General features: G+C 41.3%; 1 protein-coding gene across 2 annotated transcripts in view; it reads left to right on the forward strand.

The window, feature by feature from the left end:
• dennd5b (DENN/MADD domain containing 5B) overlaps positions 1-16,015 on the forward strand; it is an 82,912-nt gene that overhangs the window by 18,778 nt on the left and 48,119 nt on the right. The window contains exons 2-3 of one of the 2 annotated variants that reach the window (XM_080051247.1): positions 8,757-8,816; positions 15,624-15,733. In XM_080051247.1, the coding sequence (XP_079907373.1) occupies positions 8,757-8,816; positions 15,624-15,733 (170 nt within the window). The remainder of the gene's footprint in view (positions 1-8,756; positions 8,817-15,623; positions 15,734-16,015) is intronic. The other variant, XM_080051248.1, reaches the window with a different exon arrangement.

Raw genomic sequence — 16,015 nt, forward strand, 5'->3', positions numbered from 1 at the left:
CCCTCTGTGGACGCATTTGGGACCACGCCTTATCATCCTGTATATCGTCGCTGTCTGGTGGAAAACTCGTATCTCAATTTTCTGTAATTTTCCTTTTCCCTCCTTCATAAATCCGTGCTCTTGGTAGGTGAGTTTAAACCTATGATAAGTATTTCAAAAGAGCGTATGACGGAGGGAGAGTTATTTAGTTTCTAATATTCAGGGTTCAACATAACTTCTTTTTCCTACTGGCCCGCCGGGCCAGTGGACCCGAGTCTTACTGGCCCCATGTACATTTTCACTGGCCCTCCACACACTTTTTTTTCTTCTTCATAATTTAGTGTGAATAATTATAATACCTATATTAGAAAAATAACCAAATCTAAAGGGAATATACTGTAACAGTATAGATATTCCCTTTAGATTTGGTTATTTTTCTTTTAGTTAATTATATGAAATGTTGATATTGCTCATACACATAATATAAAACCAGGCAAACATATTGAATTTGAAGCCTACAACTGAAAGTATGTTGAAGGAGTCGGCCAGTATTTTAAAGTCCAGAAGTTTGATAATAGTTTTTATTCTTGAATTTGGGCAGTTTAATGTATAGTTCACCTGCAGAAGTCATGTTCAAACATAAAAAAAAATAAGAGATGACGGTCTGATCAGTCTTTGTGGTGTGGTAGTGTTTACTACTTTCTCCATATATATATATTTTTTCATTTAACTTTTATTTATCCTCGAGAGACCAATTGAGGGGTGGCCCTCATTTTCAATGATGTCGAGTTGACGTCGAGTTTCTCCATATGCATTAGGGATGTGAATGTGTCAAACCAATGACCTTCACTTGTGCTCAAGTTGACGTTAAAAATAGAAATCCGAAAATCAGAAGGTTATGCCGTTTTTTTAATGGGATATGTGTATGCGAGTTCACGTCTGGTCGTGACCGCGCTGCAGGAGCGTCACTTCTACATGAAGTGTCAGCTTCACATTAAGAGTCCACGACAACCCAGCCTCCTCCTCCATGGTGTCCATGAAGTCATTGACTGTCGTCATGGTTATCTGTCCTCCCTTCATCAGTCAGGTTGTTAGAGAGCTCTATAGCTAGGTGGTGATAAACAGCAGCAGCTAATCTGCCAATACAGTCAGGTGACACAGTGAGTCACACACAAAGGCCTCCCATGATGGAAGGACCCAGGGGAGCAACCAGAGCATGTGCCTGCATGGAAATGAGTCGGTCCACCCCAGACCTCCTCCTCCTCCTCTTTTCTTCTCCTTCTCTTCTCTCTCTTCACCATCTTAAAGTGAATCAAAGAACAAAGCAGTGTTGGACAGCATGACAGGGTGATGACATCACCGCATCAGTGTCCTGCGGCCGGCCAATGGAGCGCTGAATAGGGCCAGTAGAGCCAGCCTCCACTGGAACACTGGACCATTATAACACATACTCTCTCACTCACTCTGTCTCTCTCTCTCTCACTCTCTCTCCCTCTCTTTCTCTCTCTCAAACACTCACACACGCGCATGCGCATGCACACACACACACACACACACACACACACACACACACACACACACACACACACACACACCCACACCCTCATGTGTTCTCGTTCTGACTCAGCCTGGCCTCCTGCAGCCTCTACATCTTGTCTGGATCATTCATAATGATGAAGAGATTAGAAGGTGTTAACCCCAACATCAGCCCCCCGCCCCTAACTACTGGTCCTGATGCCAAGGAGACAGATGGGTTCTGCTCCAACCCAGCCCAGTGCCAGGCGTTGGCAGCCCAGCTCGGCACAGCACGCACTGGCTCCATTTAGAGAGTGTGTGTGTGTGTGTGTGTGTGTGTGTGTGTGTGTGTGTGTGTGTGTGTGTGTCTGTGTGTCTGTGTGTGGGATTGGCTGCCCTGTTGTAGCAGGTGCTGCCTGTGGAGCTCTGGGTGGTGGAATGTGTTGGTGGAGCCACAGAGATGAGTGTTATGGAGGCAGCAGATCAACTCCTGCCCATTCACTTGTAGTAAGGCGTTTGGCCATGAAGAAGAACACTGCTGCTGGATGGGCTCATATAGCTGTGTGGGCTCATCTCATCTCTCCGGGGGGGGGGGGGGGGCTAAGCTAAATGACCACAAAATATTGCAAAAATAAATAGACAGACAGAAAGATAATGCCTACATAGAGACACCGTCACATTGCATCATGGGATATGTAGGATCCAATGTGTTTAGGGCCGGTATAGACATATAAGATACAGGATATCTGAGCCCCCAGCCAGCCTTAGGGGAAATGCAGTATTCAATTGAACCACCTTCCCCTTTTAAAAGTGACAAAAACATTTGGTTGTGTTGAGGTTTTCATACGTTTTACATGCTGGTTGATTTGAGTAATGCTTAATGAAGGGATGAATGGATGAGCATGTGATTCGAGAGGTTTACGGCTTGATGATTTGTTTGAGCTCATATTTCCAGCTCACTTCTTGTGGGTGATTGTGTGTTATCTGCACGGCTCTTTGTTCACAGAATGCATGGTTGCTTTCATACATGGCTGCCTCTGTGTGTGTCGGTGAGGATGCTAATGTGTTCAGGATCACATATGTATAGTCAGGAGATGCACACAGACAGACAGACAGACAGACGGATGCTTTTGAAGTAGTAGCAGTAGACAGGCCAGCCCCCGTGAATACACACTCACTGTCTGTATACCTCAGACTGTCCTGTCAATCAGCAGGATCTTGAAGCAGAGGCAGCAAAAGCACACACACAACACACACACACACACACACACACACACACACACACACACACACTTAAAGTCGAGCGATCACCCGGTCTAGTAGGGCAACAGGCCCCACATACATTATGCATCGGTGTCTGGGCCAACATATGATTAGTTCCTCTATTCTATTGTGTGTGTGTGTGTGTGTGTGTGTGTGTGTGTGTGTGTGTGTGTGTGTGTGTGTGTGTGTGTGTGTGTGTGTGTGTGTGTGTGTGTGTGTGTGTGTGTGTGTGTGTGTGTGTGTGTGTGTGTGTGTGTGTGTGTGTGTGTGTGTGTGTGTGTGTGTGTGTGTGTGTGTGTGTGTGTGTGTGTGTGTGTGTGTGTGTGTGTGTGTGTGTGTGTGTGTGTGTGTGTGGTAAGGGATTGAGCTTCATCATGATCTGTCTAATGAGAGGCTGCATCACATCCCATGTATGTGTGTGTGTGTGTGTGTGTACATTGTACCGTCCTCCTGGGGCCTATTGCATGTGATTAGAAGTGCATTAAGTGATTTGTGGCTCTAATGATGCTGTGTGTATCATATAATCCCGCCCCCTCCCCCCATTCAGGGTTTCTATTGGTGGAAGTGACCTCGTTATATTCATGAGTGTCATCATTTTTGCCGTTCATTTTTGCAGCTACCAGGGAAAAAAATAAGCATTTTGAGTGTCCCTGTCACTACAGCCTCATGTTGGTTGTGTCAAGTCGGCTAAAACGACCTTCAAAGTGCCCTTTCACTTAATGACAATTGTCTAATTGATTTAATAAAACACATTTTGGTCCACTACTGGTATACACTGTTGGATAGTTTTATTTAAACAGCACATGATATATTGTTTAAGCTCATTGTGTGTTTTTGTTTTGATGGGTAAAATACAAGCAACTAAAGCTGTTAAATCATCGTAGTGGAGCAATAAGTGCATCAATCTCCCTCTTTTAAATCAAGTCTGAAGACCTTTCAGTTTCCATTTTAACCTGAAATTTTATTGTATTTAGATGTTCTATTTCTATTCATTAGCTTTTAAATGTTTTTTTTCTATTCATTCGCTTTTCTAATGTGTATTATGTATTTTAATCTTGCCCCTGTAAAGCACTTTGAATGGCCCTGTGTCTGAATTGTGCTATAGAAATAAACTTGCCTTGCCTTCCCTCTGCATGGTAGAAACCTCAAGTTTTCACTGTGCAATAGTACACTCTAAAGCACTTGAAATTTACATTGCACTGCTTAGAGGCATGGGGCTTAGAAAATAGTCTACTAATTTGGCTGCTGAATTCAGTGTGTGATAGGATCAATAATCTGGTGGTTAGGGGTTGAGGGAATGGAGATACTTCTTACTTTGAAACTAACCCTGCGTTCCAAATCACATACTCTTTTTTTTTTCTATTCTACTTCTTCTGACAATAACAATAATCTAGCTAGGATGCAGTATGCTACAATTGGGACATACTTTTACTTATTTATTTCATCATAACATTGTGCCTTGATCTTGCCTCTTGCTTTTATATCCGTCTCATCCCCGTTTGTTTTCATATGGAGGCTCCGTCGATGTGACGTCACTTCAGGTTCGCACTTGATTATGGGTCAGAATCGGCCAAATAGGATGCTGTTTTCAACACTAAAAATCTTGGCCCGAATGTAGTAGACATCCGGGTGCTTCTAACCATCCTAAATCTGTCCGCAAGAATCTGGACAAATCTTATTTCTACCATACTAAATAGTAGAAAGTAATGCGATTCGGAACGCAGGGTAACAATCAAAGCTTGATGCATACTCATCCAGAGATAAGTCAAATCACAGCATCTCAGCAGGAAGAACTAGCTAGCACATGATAAATCAGACCTTCTATTGTTCCCTCTCCCTCCTCATGTAAAGGTCACTGTCTTCCCAGGGCCTGTGGCTGTGTGTGTAAACAGGGTTTAGCCTTGGCCTGCTGATAAGAAATAGACCACAGCACGCAGCATTTGGGATCACGTGTTGGATATTTTTGGTCTCAAAGAACAATACGTCATCATCAACTTTGACTGATGACATTTAGCCAATTAGAAAGGAGCATGAAGCAATAAGCTGCTTTACACAAGCTTAGCCTCAAACGTCTTTGACAATGAATGAGGATTTTCTTTCTCTTTTCTTTCCGAAGCTTTTGGTCCAGTGACAGTCCTTGTTTTTTTTTTAGTTTCAGGCTGTTGACTCTTGTGCTGAAAGAAATTATTCATGAATTAATAAGGGAGCCAATTGAAAATGAATTGCCAGCTATTTAAATGAAGGAATTGACATTATTTATCACACCAAAATGACCAATATTCACTGGCCACATCGAATAGTTATTAAAACATGGAAGATTTTGTGAGTCAATTCCCAAAACCTTCCCTGGTGAAAGTTCTCTCGTGGGGACACGCACTGCTTTTCTCTGCAGTAATGTAGTGGTTGTACCTTTTTGTTCGACAGAAAACAAGACATTTGACAGTGTCACCTTGGACACTGTATTTTGGAAGATTAATCGATAATGAAAATTATCACACCCCCACTGAGATATTGCTGGTTTGATAGGTCTTAAACCATGGAATAGATTTGTGTTTTGGGATAAGAAGTACAGGCAACAGTATCAATGTAAAAATATAATATAAAATATATAGTATAATTGATAATTCAGAAAAAGTAATTCACCCTTTGAAAGGAGAGCAAATAGGTGTTTACTGTTTAAGAGAAGAGCAGAGAAAAAGGCAGGTACAGCACACACACACACACACACACACACACACACACACACACACACACACACACACACACACACACACACAGGGAGAGAGGAGGATTCATTGACCTGTTGTTGTCGGACTGTTGCTCGGCTGCTGTTTTGCAATTCAATTTGTTCTTTAGCAGCGAGGGGCCGTGTCGTGGCTTGATTGGCCTTGAACACTATTAACCTTCTCATTCACTTTTAATGGCGACTCTGCTTTCATTGGCTGCTTTTCTCAGCCCAGGGGTTTCCCTTGGCAACCAGACACTTAACACCTTGATGAAGGGAGCGTAGCGGAGGTGAAGAACGAGGGAACAGATTGGATGATGGAAATGAGAGTTGATGTAAGATATATGAAGATGGTGTTTTAATCTGGAAATAAAAGAGGCTTTCTCTGTATTGTATTTTTTAAGTGACTCGTGTCCTGTGGATTACCCAGAATGCATTGAGCAGACGGTGGCGTTTATGGCCCCCAGTCATAAAGCAAGTCTGCAATGGCAACAAGAACGCCAACATGCACAGAAAAGCGAAATCATGAAACACAAGTAAATGGATATGTAACTGATTGGTTCAGTTGTTTTATTTTTATTTTTTATTTTTTTTTATTGGTTGTGAAATTGAGTGTGAGCAGATATTCTAAAGTGATCTGTTGTCTCCATACTCTACATAGCCATGCAGGAAGAGACTATACCTCAGTATTGTGAATTCTTCCTTTTTTATTTGCATTGTGGACATTTTTATTCAGAGGATTTGATGAGTTGGTACTTTTCTGTGTGTGTGTGTGTGTGGGGCAGATGTTACCCTGTTGTTGTGGCTACAGTACATCAATCTCTGGCTACATCTTGTCTTTAATGAATCACTGCCTGGTTGTCTGCTTGTGTTCAGTGCTGTGCTGTGCTCTACTTCACTTAAAAGATTGTCACTATAAATTCTTTATTAGACTTGTGCAGGTAGGATTAAAAAACCCATAAAAAAAACAATATAAAAAACCCATTAACTACAGAGCTCAAGCTAAACGGAGGAGGGTACTGGATAAAGCCTGGCGTAAATCCCAATGAATAAAAGGATTGTCAGATTAAATTGGAACGGCAGGCAGGGGGAATGGAGAGTGGTGATGATGAATAATAAACAATAAGCATGGCTGTGGATCAATAGATATCCCAGAGGGCCATGGGGTTTTGTTGAATTAATACCAAGTAAGAGACATGATTGCCTTTGTTTGTTAGTACAGCTGCTGAGGGAAGATCCTGCTCTAATACAGCTCCAGTTTCTATTGTCCAATCTTTACTGTTCTATTTGTAATGCTGTACATAAGGGTGCTTTTCTGACATTTTCCACCATAAGTACTGGTTTAACATACTGTACATTCCGTCTATGTTTTGAACCTTTCGATTCATCTAAGTTCTAGGAATGAATGAGCATGGGTAGATAGAAGTGAGCACAGACAGACAGACAGACAGACAGACAGACAGACAGACAGACAGACAGACAGACAGACAGACAGACAGACAGACAGTGTGGTAATGTAAGAAGCAGATAATGCCAGCAGCAGCAGCAGCAGCAGCAGCACTATGCTGGGGTTTTCCTATCAATGCTGACTGGTGCACGGTGTAGATCAAGTGATTTCACAGAATGACTGCTGAGACTTCACTTCAGTCCCATGAGCTCAATCACCATTTTTGGACAAAGTGTTTTTTGAAGATTTTTTTTCGCCTGACATTTAAAGGTGTAGTCAGTGATTCTAGAGAACGCTTGTTGTCCAAATCACTTTTTGTCAAAGTCGGTGAACTTCTCCTCATGATCCACGGACGGACCATACCGTGTTTGCGCTGAAAAAAAGCATGAATACACAACTGTAAACAGACATGTTGCTATCTACAGTGGGTCTACTTTGTTTACCTACCAGTTTACAGAGCCTAGGCTGTGTATTAACACCAGATTTGTTTTTACTGCCTGTCTTTACACACAGTAACGACAGGCAGTGGATCATGAGGAAATACAGTATTTATTTACTGAACAATTGATGTTGACAACAAGTGTTCTCCAGAATCACTGACTACACCTTTTAAGGAGAAGGGTTTCGATTTGCCGGAACTGCGACTTTTCAGTAAGAGCTATGCTGGTGAACAAACAGTTAAATCTCTATCCAACTTGACCATAGGCGATTAGTACAGTTCTAGTGACAAATGCGATGTGAGATACAGACACAGATAGTGAGTGAGCTTTAGTGAACAAGTGTTCCAGACAGAGAAGAGAATTGATAAGAGACAAACAGGCAGTGAAGAGGAAACTGCTGAGGTAGCAGATTTAATACATGTTGTAGTGTTACATATGACTGATGGAGAGGTGTGTTTGTCTGTCTGTCATACAGTCAACTGTATGGACTGCTGTACAAACACACACACACACACACACACACACACACACACACACACACACACACACACACACACACACACACCTGGACATAGTGTTCACTTCTTCTATTTTAATAACCAGTTGCACAAAAAAAAAATAGTCCGAAAAAGGACAATGAAATACAAGGCACTGCCCTACCAACTGAGCTAAGGGCGCCGCAGAGCTGGACTTTTCTAACTGATAAAATAATTATATAATAATATAATATATACACTTTACATGTATTTCTCCAATATTCAGCCTACTATATATACACAACCCGTCTCATAACTACAATCCGTGGAGCTGACGTTCATAGATCCAAAGTGTATCTCTTGCGTGCTTGCTTTCGCCTGTTGGAAGCTATCTGGAGCTTGACAAAGATCCTATAATGCTACGTCAGTTCAGTTGTTTGCTGCTATGTGCTTGTTGCTGTGCTAAAAGCTGCTGCTTGGGTTTGACTGCTCACTCACTAACAATAAAGCTAGTTCACTCACAGTTCCATCAGTCAAGCACATACATCTCAACATCTCCATTGAGTCTCGCACCTCTGTGATGGCACTCTTTACTACTTGAAAAAAATCTTATTCCACTTGATTGTTGGTGGTGTAGTGTCTACTAAAATAACACACAAAAAAAAGTGCCGTTTCAGAATGCTAGCGCTCCATGTGTGTACTGTCTGTAAATGCCATTCCATGCTGTGTTGGGGATATACTGATACTGCCTTGTGTCATTGTTCATGCTCTATACTCATTCTCATGCATTCATTAATTGTTTTGCTTTTCTGTGTGTGTGTGTGTGTGTGCATTTTGTTTGACATTTCGCCCTTTCTCTTTGTTTTTTTTTGCCTCCATGTTGTGTCTGCATGATGTGGCTCGCCCCGTAGCATTGTACCGATGGCTAGAAGCAGACCGCCAAGGTGTGGACCCTGATACAGCAGCCACAGGTAAAAAAAAACACACCATCAAGTCTTCACCTCACTCATATGAGAGCGCTATACACCTCACACCTGTCTGCATGCACGCCTGCTTCTTCACTAAACTAGCCCTGCGTTCCGAATCGCATTACTTTCTACTATTTAGTATGGTAGAAAAAAAATATTTAGGATCAATTCATCAAGTTTACAGTATTACAATGAAATGCAATACTACAGCTCTGGAAAAAAATTAAGAGACCAGTCTAGATTTTTCTTCAATCTTCATCTCTACATAACTTATTGAAAAAATGCTCTTAATGACAAAAATGTATTGGAATTTGGCAGAAATGTTGTCAGTAGTTTATAGAATAAAACCAAAATGTTAATTTTACTCAAACATATGCCTATAAATAGTAAAACAAGAGACACAGAACATTTGGAGTGGTCTCTTAATTTTTTTTTCCAGAGCTATAAGATGTTAATTCCCTTGAAATTTAGAACATCCAGGTATTTGTCCGACCTGAACTTGATCCATTGTGGAACCATTAATCAGAACCCTAATCTCAAACTGAGTGACTAGTTCACTCAAATGTCAGCCTCAAATCATATTTTGCATAATGCTTAATCTAAACTTGATCTATTCCAGGAAGTGATGAATGTAATGGAAATAAAAGTGTTAACTTAAAGGCCTACTTCACCGGTGGGAATATGAAGGTGTATTGAATTCTGAGATCCTATGTAGTATAAATGTGCAATTTCTTTTTAAATTGGTTCATCCTAGCCTGAGAAAAGGCAGAAAGAGTGTTTTATGGTCTCACTGTCTAACCCTACATTTCTCTTACTGTGATGTCACAGTAAGAGAAATGTAGGTTTGAGGAAGACAATCTTTCACACTGATATTCCGGCTTTTATTTTGAGAGATATTGAATGAAAGCCCTTTCCTATTTCCCCTTGTCGTGGAATTGAAATATCCACCTCTTAAAAGATGAGAATTTAGGCAATTAATACCAGATGACACAATGTTTAAAATACAAAATAAACATATATTTAATGTTGGCAAACATGAGTCAAGACAACAATACAGCAATGGGTTTGTAATGAAATGACTGCAGTGAGAATGCAGTCATTCTACAGCAGTTATAGCAAAATCTATTAACGCACGAACATCAGCCTACGTAATAGATGTTCAGGGTTGGAATAGTGAGACATAACAAACATTACATTTACGCGACCTAGTCTCCAGTACAAACTATCTTAGTTCTAACAACCTGACTTTCTCTTACACAAGACTAAGGTCAGAAAATGTTTGGTCTATTGTATGAAGATTCACAATGTAGGACTATACACTATAGTATAAATATATTTCATATATTCACACAATATTCCTTTCCATAACACCCTATAAATAAATAAAAATCCCTTCAGTCTATATTTGTGTGAGGCTGGGATCACTTCTTCTGTGCTGTACAGACAGATCTCTGTGTATCTGCCTCCATTAACTCCACATGGATTACACCCTTCAATCACCATCCTCCTCTTGTTCTCTTTCTCATTTCCTTATTCTTTTTATATTGACAGTATTTGGATTGACATTCTATATTATTCTGATCAATCTTTCCCATCCTGCCTTGTAGTATTAGCTGACAATTTATTTTCTTTAATTTTAATTTTATGCTCAAATATATTCAGTTGCTCTGTCCACCAATACACCACTGCAGTTAATAGATATAGGGCCGGTTTCGCAGACATGGATTAAGCCTAGTTTTGGACTAAATTGTACTTTCAATGGACAATCTCCATTCAAAATTCCATTTAGTCCAGGACTAGGCTTAATCCATGTCTGTGAAACTGGCCCATTGAGTATGGAGACTGAGAGAGCTTAAACAAAGCAAGCTTCTTCTCTTCTTTTTCTCTTTGTCCTTTTACTTTTCTTCCCTTCTTCACTCTGTCATGTCGCAAGGCCTCGAGGGGGGGAGGCTTCACTCCTGCCTCCACACCTCCTGGGGCTACATATTCAAATAGCAGAAGTGTGTGTGTCGCGTGTGTGTGCGTCACACAGAGATCCAGTGTATGTGTGATACAATTTCCTCTGGAAATTAGGTATGACAACAACTTCATTCTGCTACATACACAAGGAGATATGTCTTTATCAGGTTGTTGTGAATGTCATCCCATCCCTCGTGTGCAGTTGGATATGAAGTGTTCAGGGCAGAGAACCTTGAGGGGATCAACATCCAGGCCTGACCGTCAAACATTGTTTTGCATTCTTTTGTTCTCCGAAGTCTCCTTAAATGTCAGCTGGCCTTTTCATTATTCGTCTGGCATTGCCTACTTCTCTCTCTCTCCTTTTCTCTCTCTCTCTCTCTCTCTTTCTCTTACTCTCTCTCTCCCTCCCTCCCTCCTTTCTCCACAGGGTTCCCCCTTTTTAAAGTATAAATCTGGTGACATTCTCTTTTCGTTGCCAATGAATCCCCCTATGCAGAGCCAGACCGACTCGACGGAATGTATCCACTAAAAAAGTTTAGTGTGTGTATCACAGCCTGATTAATCCATCCGCTACTGAAAATAGTCCCTAACCAATACAAGAATGCACTATTTCGTCCAGCGTAAGGAACATTTGCCAAATATACATCTAGATCTTTGTCTTTATTTGTATGTGTGGATGTGTCTGAGTGTTATGCTTTGTGTATTTCCATTATTCCTCTGCCGATTTGATTTTCTACCTCCTTTTCCTTGGGGGGGGGGGGTACAAACTTACCATGTGAATAAACGTTACAAAAAATGTAAAACACAAGTAGCTCTGGGGCGCTCCGGTGGCGTAGTGATAGAGCGTGTCTCCGGCCTTCGTTGCAGTGGTCGCGGGTTCGAATCCGACCCGTGGACCTTTTACTGCAGGTCATCCCCCCTCTCTCTCTGTCTCCCCATTTCAACTCTGTACTATCTAATAAAGCTTGAAAAGAAAATGCCAAAAAAGTAATCTTAAAAAAAAAAAAAAACACCACAAGTAGCTCTCTCCGTCATTTGTATTCTCTCTCTCTCTCTCAGAGGGGAAACAGGTTGGACACCCGTAATATGCAATCAAACAATCTCCGACGTTGCAGGCATTCCTCTGCTGCTTTGAAAACATTAAGAAGCACTTGAATAGCGCTCTAGGAGCCGGGGTTTGCACTGTTTCGGCTCGGCCTGGCATACACTTCCCCAAACAGTGAAAGTCCAGTGGTAGTAGGCAATGCTTTATAGAAGGTAACGCTCCTAAGAAGCTACAATATGGTACACTGCTAACTGCAACCTCACAATATATAAGGTCGCAGTGACCCTTTGACCTCCAACAAACCAACCAGTTCATCTTTGAGTCGACATTTGTGTAAACCTTGAAGAAAATCCATCAAAGCGTTCTTGAGATATATTGCATTCATATTATAGCAAGGTCACAGTGACTTTAACCTTCAAAACGTAATGAGTTTATCCTCTAATCAAAGAGTGAGTTTGTGCCAAATTTGACTTAAATCCCTCAAATCATTCTTAAGGTATTTGCATTCATGACATCACAGTGACAGTGATCTTTGACTTCCAAATTGTCATCAGTTCATCCTTGAATTAGACTGGGAGGTTCTGCAAAGTTTGAAGAAAAAATTAGATATTGCACGCACAAGAATGGCCCCGTACTTATGGACTTATAGCCAAGTATGTATGGATGGATGGACGGACATACAAACAAACGACCCAGAAACATATTGCCTTTTCGGCCTTTCGGCTGTTGCTGGTGCAGAGGCGTAAAATCGACATGGAGTGTTGCGTCTGCAGAAAACAATATGCCTTAAAACAGAGGACTTTAGCATTTACAGTTAATTGTATTGAGTCATTGTGTTAGCCACACAAAAGCCTTCATTGATCCGGTTGACTGGACCCACCGCCGAATGATTGGTTAATTAAACCTTCCAAACGATCACTCCCTTAACCTTCTGACCTGGCTTTAATCATTAACAAGCTCAAACTGTCTACAGTCAATACAGCAGTAACAACCCATTCACTCTGAACAATCTATTATAGCTTTGTTTGGTGTGTCTGGATCAGTGGTGAGATTTTAAAAGAACCACAGACACCCTGCGTTCCAATCCCCATACTAAATACTATTTAGTATGCCAGAAAAAAGATTTAGGATGTCCCAATACATGCACGTCAATTGCAGTATGCCAAAAAAAACCTAGAGGCCCCACTAACTCCAATAGCATTTTGGAGTATTCGTCTTTATTCTTGACATTTCTGGACATAATAAAAAAAAAAACTTCCTTATCTGATTTTTTTTTCTTCTCCCGTGGCCCTAAAACTCTTCTGTACTTTAGTATGTAGTGTAGTAAAAACATTGGTACATCGTCAGTGAAAAAGTTTGAGCTTTTTCCCCTGTTGTTGACGTGACCCCGAGCAAGACTCCTCAAGGTCCCAATGTTAATTAATTGTCCCACTGGGGATTGCTTTTGAATGGATTTCACCTAGTGCATTGCTATGTCTGTATAGTTGACTGTGAAAAGGACAAGAGCAAAGAGTGGGTTCGAAACCATGGATCACCAATGAATCACTTCATTTGTGTTTGGCATTAAATAATCAGTCAATTATAAGGGACTATTTTAATCACTAAGTCGTTTTCGTGAGGGGAAGTTTGTCTGTGGAGCGTCCAGCATTGGGACATTGCATTAATACCATCCTCACCACTCTGAAAAGACCATATTACATAGTCAACTGTTACCTATGGAACTACTTTCTACTGAAGACATGGTCTCAGTTAAGTCAGTTGATTCTGGACCATAACTCGGCACAATCACTCAATGGTTCAAATGAGATGTATGTAGCAAAGCTTAAGCTGCGACTAGAGAAACAATGTGGGACGGATGAAAACAATTAAAGTTTAATTTATTTTTATTTTTTGGGCATTTCTATGCTTTATTGATAGTGCAGAAAGACAGAGGTGAATTGGGTCAGAGAGGGGAGTGAATCAAACCCGGGTCTGCTGCTGGGCCTGGCCCGGGGGGGGGGGACGCCCTACCAACTGAGCTAAGGGCGCCCCGAATGTTTCATTTCTGAATTACTTCTAAGATGCTTCCTGAAAAGAACAAGTTATTTATTTCTGTACAATATTATAGGGACAATAGGGACACTGTTCAATACGCTTGATAAAATATTGTAACAGATCTCACACAAAGGTTTATGTAAAGGAACAAAAACGTAAATTGAATTTCTTGGGGGGGGGACTATAATACAATACATTTTTCTGTATATAGATACATTTTCCTTAACATGTGTGTCTTTGTGCTTCTCCCTGGGCTCCCCCTCTATGAATTCCAGCTGTCACCAAAACAGCTGAGGGAAGCACAATTTCAATTTTCCAAACAATTCCTCCGACTGTTTCCGTTTTACATATAAAGCGTTTCGCCGACACTGTGGTTCAGAACGACATAGAGAAACACAATAAGCTTCTTTTTTCTCAATCACCAAGAATGATAGTGTGAATGTAGAGAGAGAGAGAGAGAGAGCAGATAATGTAACCAGCAGTGGTGGACGGCTGTGGCTATGTCCTGGACAGCTGTGGGGGCCTGGCTGTCCTGCATTAGACACAGTTTGTCTCTGCTATGTTTCTGGGACAACTGTCTTACATTGACCCTGCGTTCTGAATCGCATACTCTTTCTTTTTTCTATTCTACATACTTCATCTGACGTTAAAAATAATCTAGTTAGTATGCAGAAGGCATCATATTGGAACACACTTTTACTTATTTATTTCATCATAACATTGCGCCTTGATCTAGCTTCTTGCTTTTATATCCGTACTCAACACAATATATACTACTATAAAGCATAAAAAACACAACACATAAGCACAAAACAGGAGCAACGGCATACAGTAGACAAATAAAATAACACAACCACTGTTCCAGAGCATGACAGCTGTCCCTGGCAGGGTGATGGTACTGTATATGTAAAAGCCCAACACATGTACATTGGAGAGCAATTGATGACAAAGCATATGGACACATAAAAGTGCATAAACATATAGCACAAATGAATTGCAATTTTGATTATATTGCTTGACGAAAGGAATGAAAAGGACAGACGGCCTCAGGCTTATTACAGTTCTGTGTGTGTGTGTGTGTGTTCGAGACCTCATTTCAAGTTGGAATATTGGATACGGTCCAAGGTGTGTGTGTGTGTGTGTGTGTGTGTGTGTGTGTGTGTGTGTGTGTGTGTGTGTGTGTGTGTGTGTGTGTGTGTGTGTGTGTGTGTGTGTGTGTGTGTGTGTGTGTGTGTGTGTGTGTGTGTGTGTGTGTGTGTGTGTGTGTGTGTGTGTGTGTGTGTGTGTGTGTGTGTGTGTGTGTGTGTGTGTGTGTGTGTGTGTGTGTGTGTGTGTGTGTGTGTGTGTGTGTGTGTGTGTGTGTGTGTGTGTGTGTCAGACCCCAGTAAGGTGTGTGTTGAAGGGAAGAGGAGGGACACGTTGAGCGGTCCAGCTGCTGACACAGAGGAATGTCATGCATGCAGTCAGAGTGGCTGTTGATGAGGTCATGCTCCCAGTGCTTGTCTGTCTGTCTGTCTGTCTGTCTCTAATCTATACACACCACTGAGCCTGTCTTCCTCTCTGCTTTATTCTACAAATCGCAAATGTATCCCAATTTTAATAAAAACTATCCCAATAAAACTATCCTAATTTCCCCACCAGTGATAGTAACTGTGTGTTGGCATGGAAAAAGTTCCCCCCAACGGATATTCAAAGCTCAAAGTCATTTTTATATACCTGTTTTGATGACGCTGGCCCTGCATAACTGTCTCCATGTCTTTTTGTCTGTCCAGGGGAGAACTTTGAGCAGAGCCCGCTGAAGAGAACCTTCAAGTCTAAAGTGTTGGCGCGCTACCCTGAGAATGTGGAGTGGAACCCCTTCGACCAGGATGCTGTCAACATGGTAGGTGGATCGGACTATAATATCAACTATCCCTGTGTTCGTAATCGCATACTTTCTACTATTTAGTATGGTAGAATTTTTTTTTTAGGATGTCCCTATTCTTGTGGCCAGATTTAGGATGGTTAGAAGTACCCGGATGTTCTACTACATCCGGCCAAAATCTTTAGTGTTGAAAACAGCATCCTATTTAGGCGATTCTGACCCATAATCCAGTGCGAACCTGAAGTGACGTCACATCAACGGAGCCTCCATATGAAAACAAACAGGGATGCGACGGATATA

The sequence above is a fragment of the Ammodytes marinus genome, assembly GCF_949987685.1.
Source record: "Ammodytes marinus genome assembly, chromosome: 22".
NCBI classification, from domain to species: domain Eukaryota; kingdom Metazoa; phylum Chordata; class Actinopteri; order Uranoscopiformes; family Ammodytidae; genus Ammodytes; species Ammodytes marinus.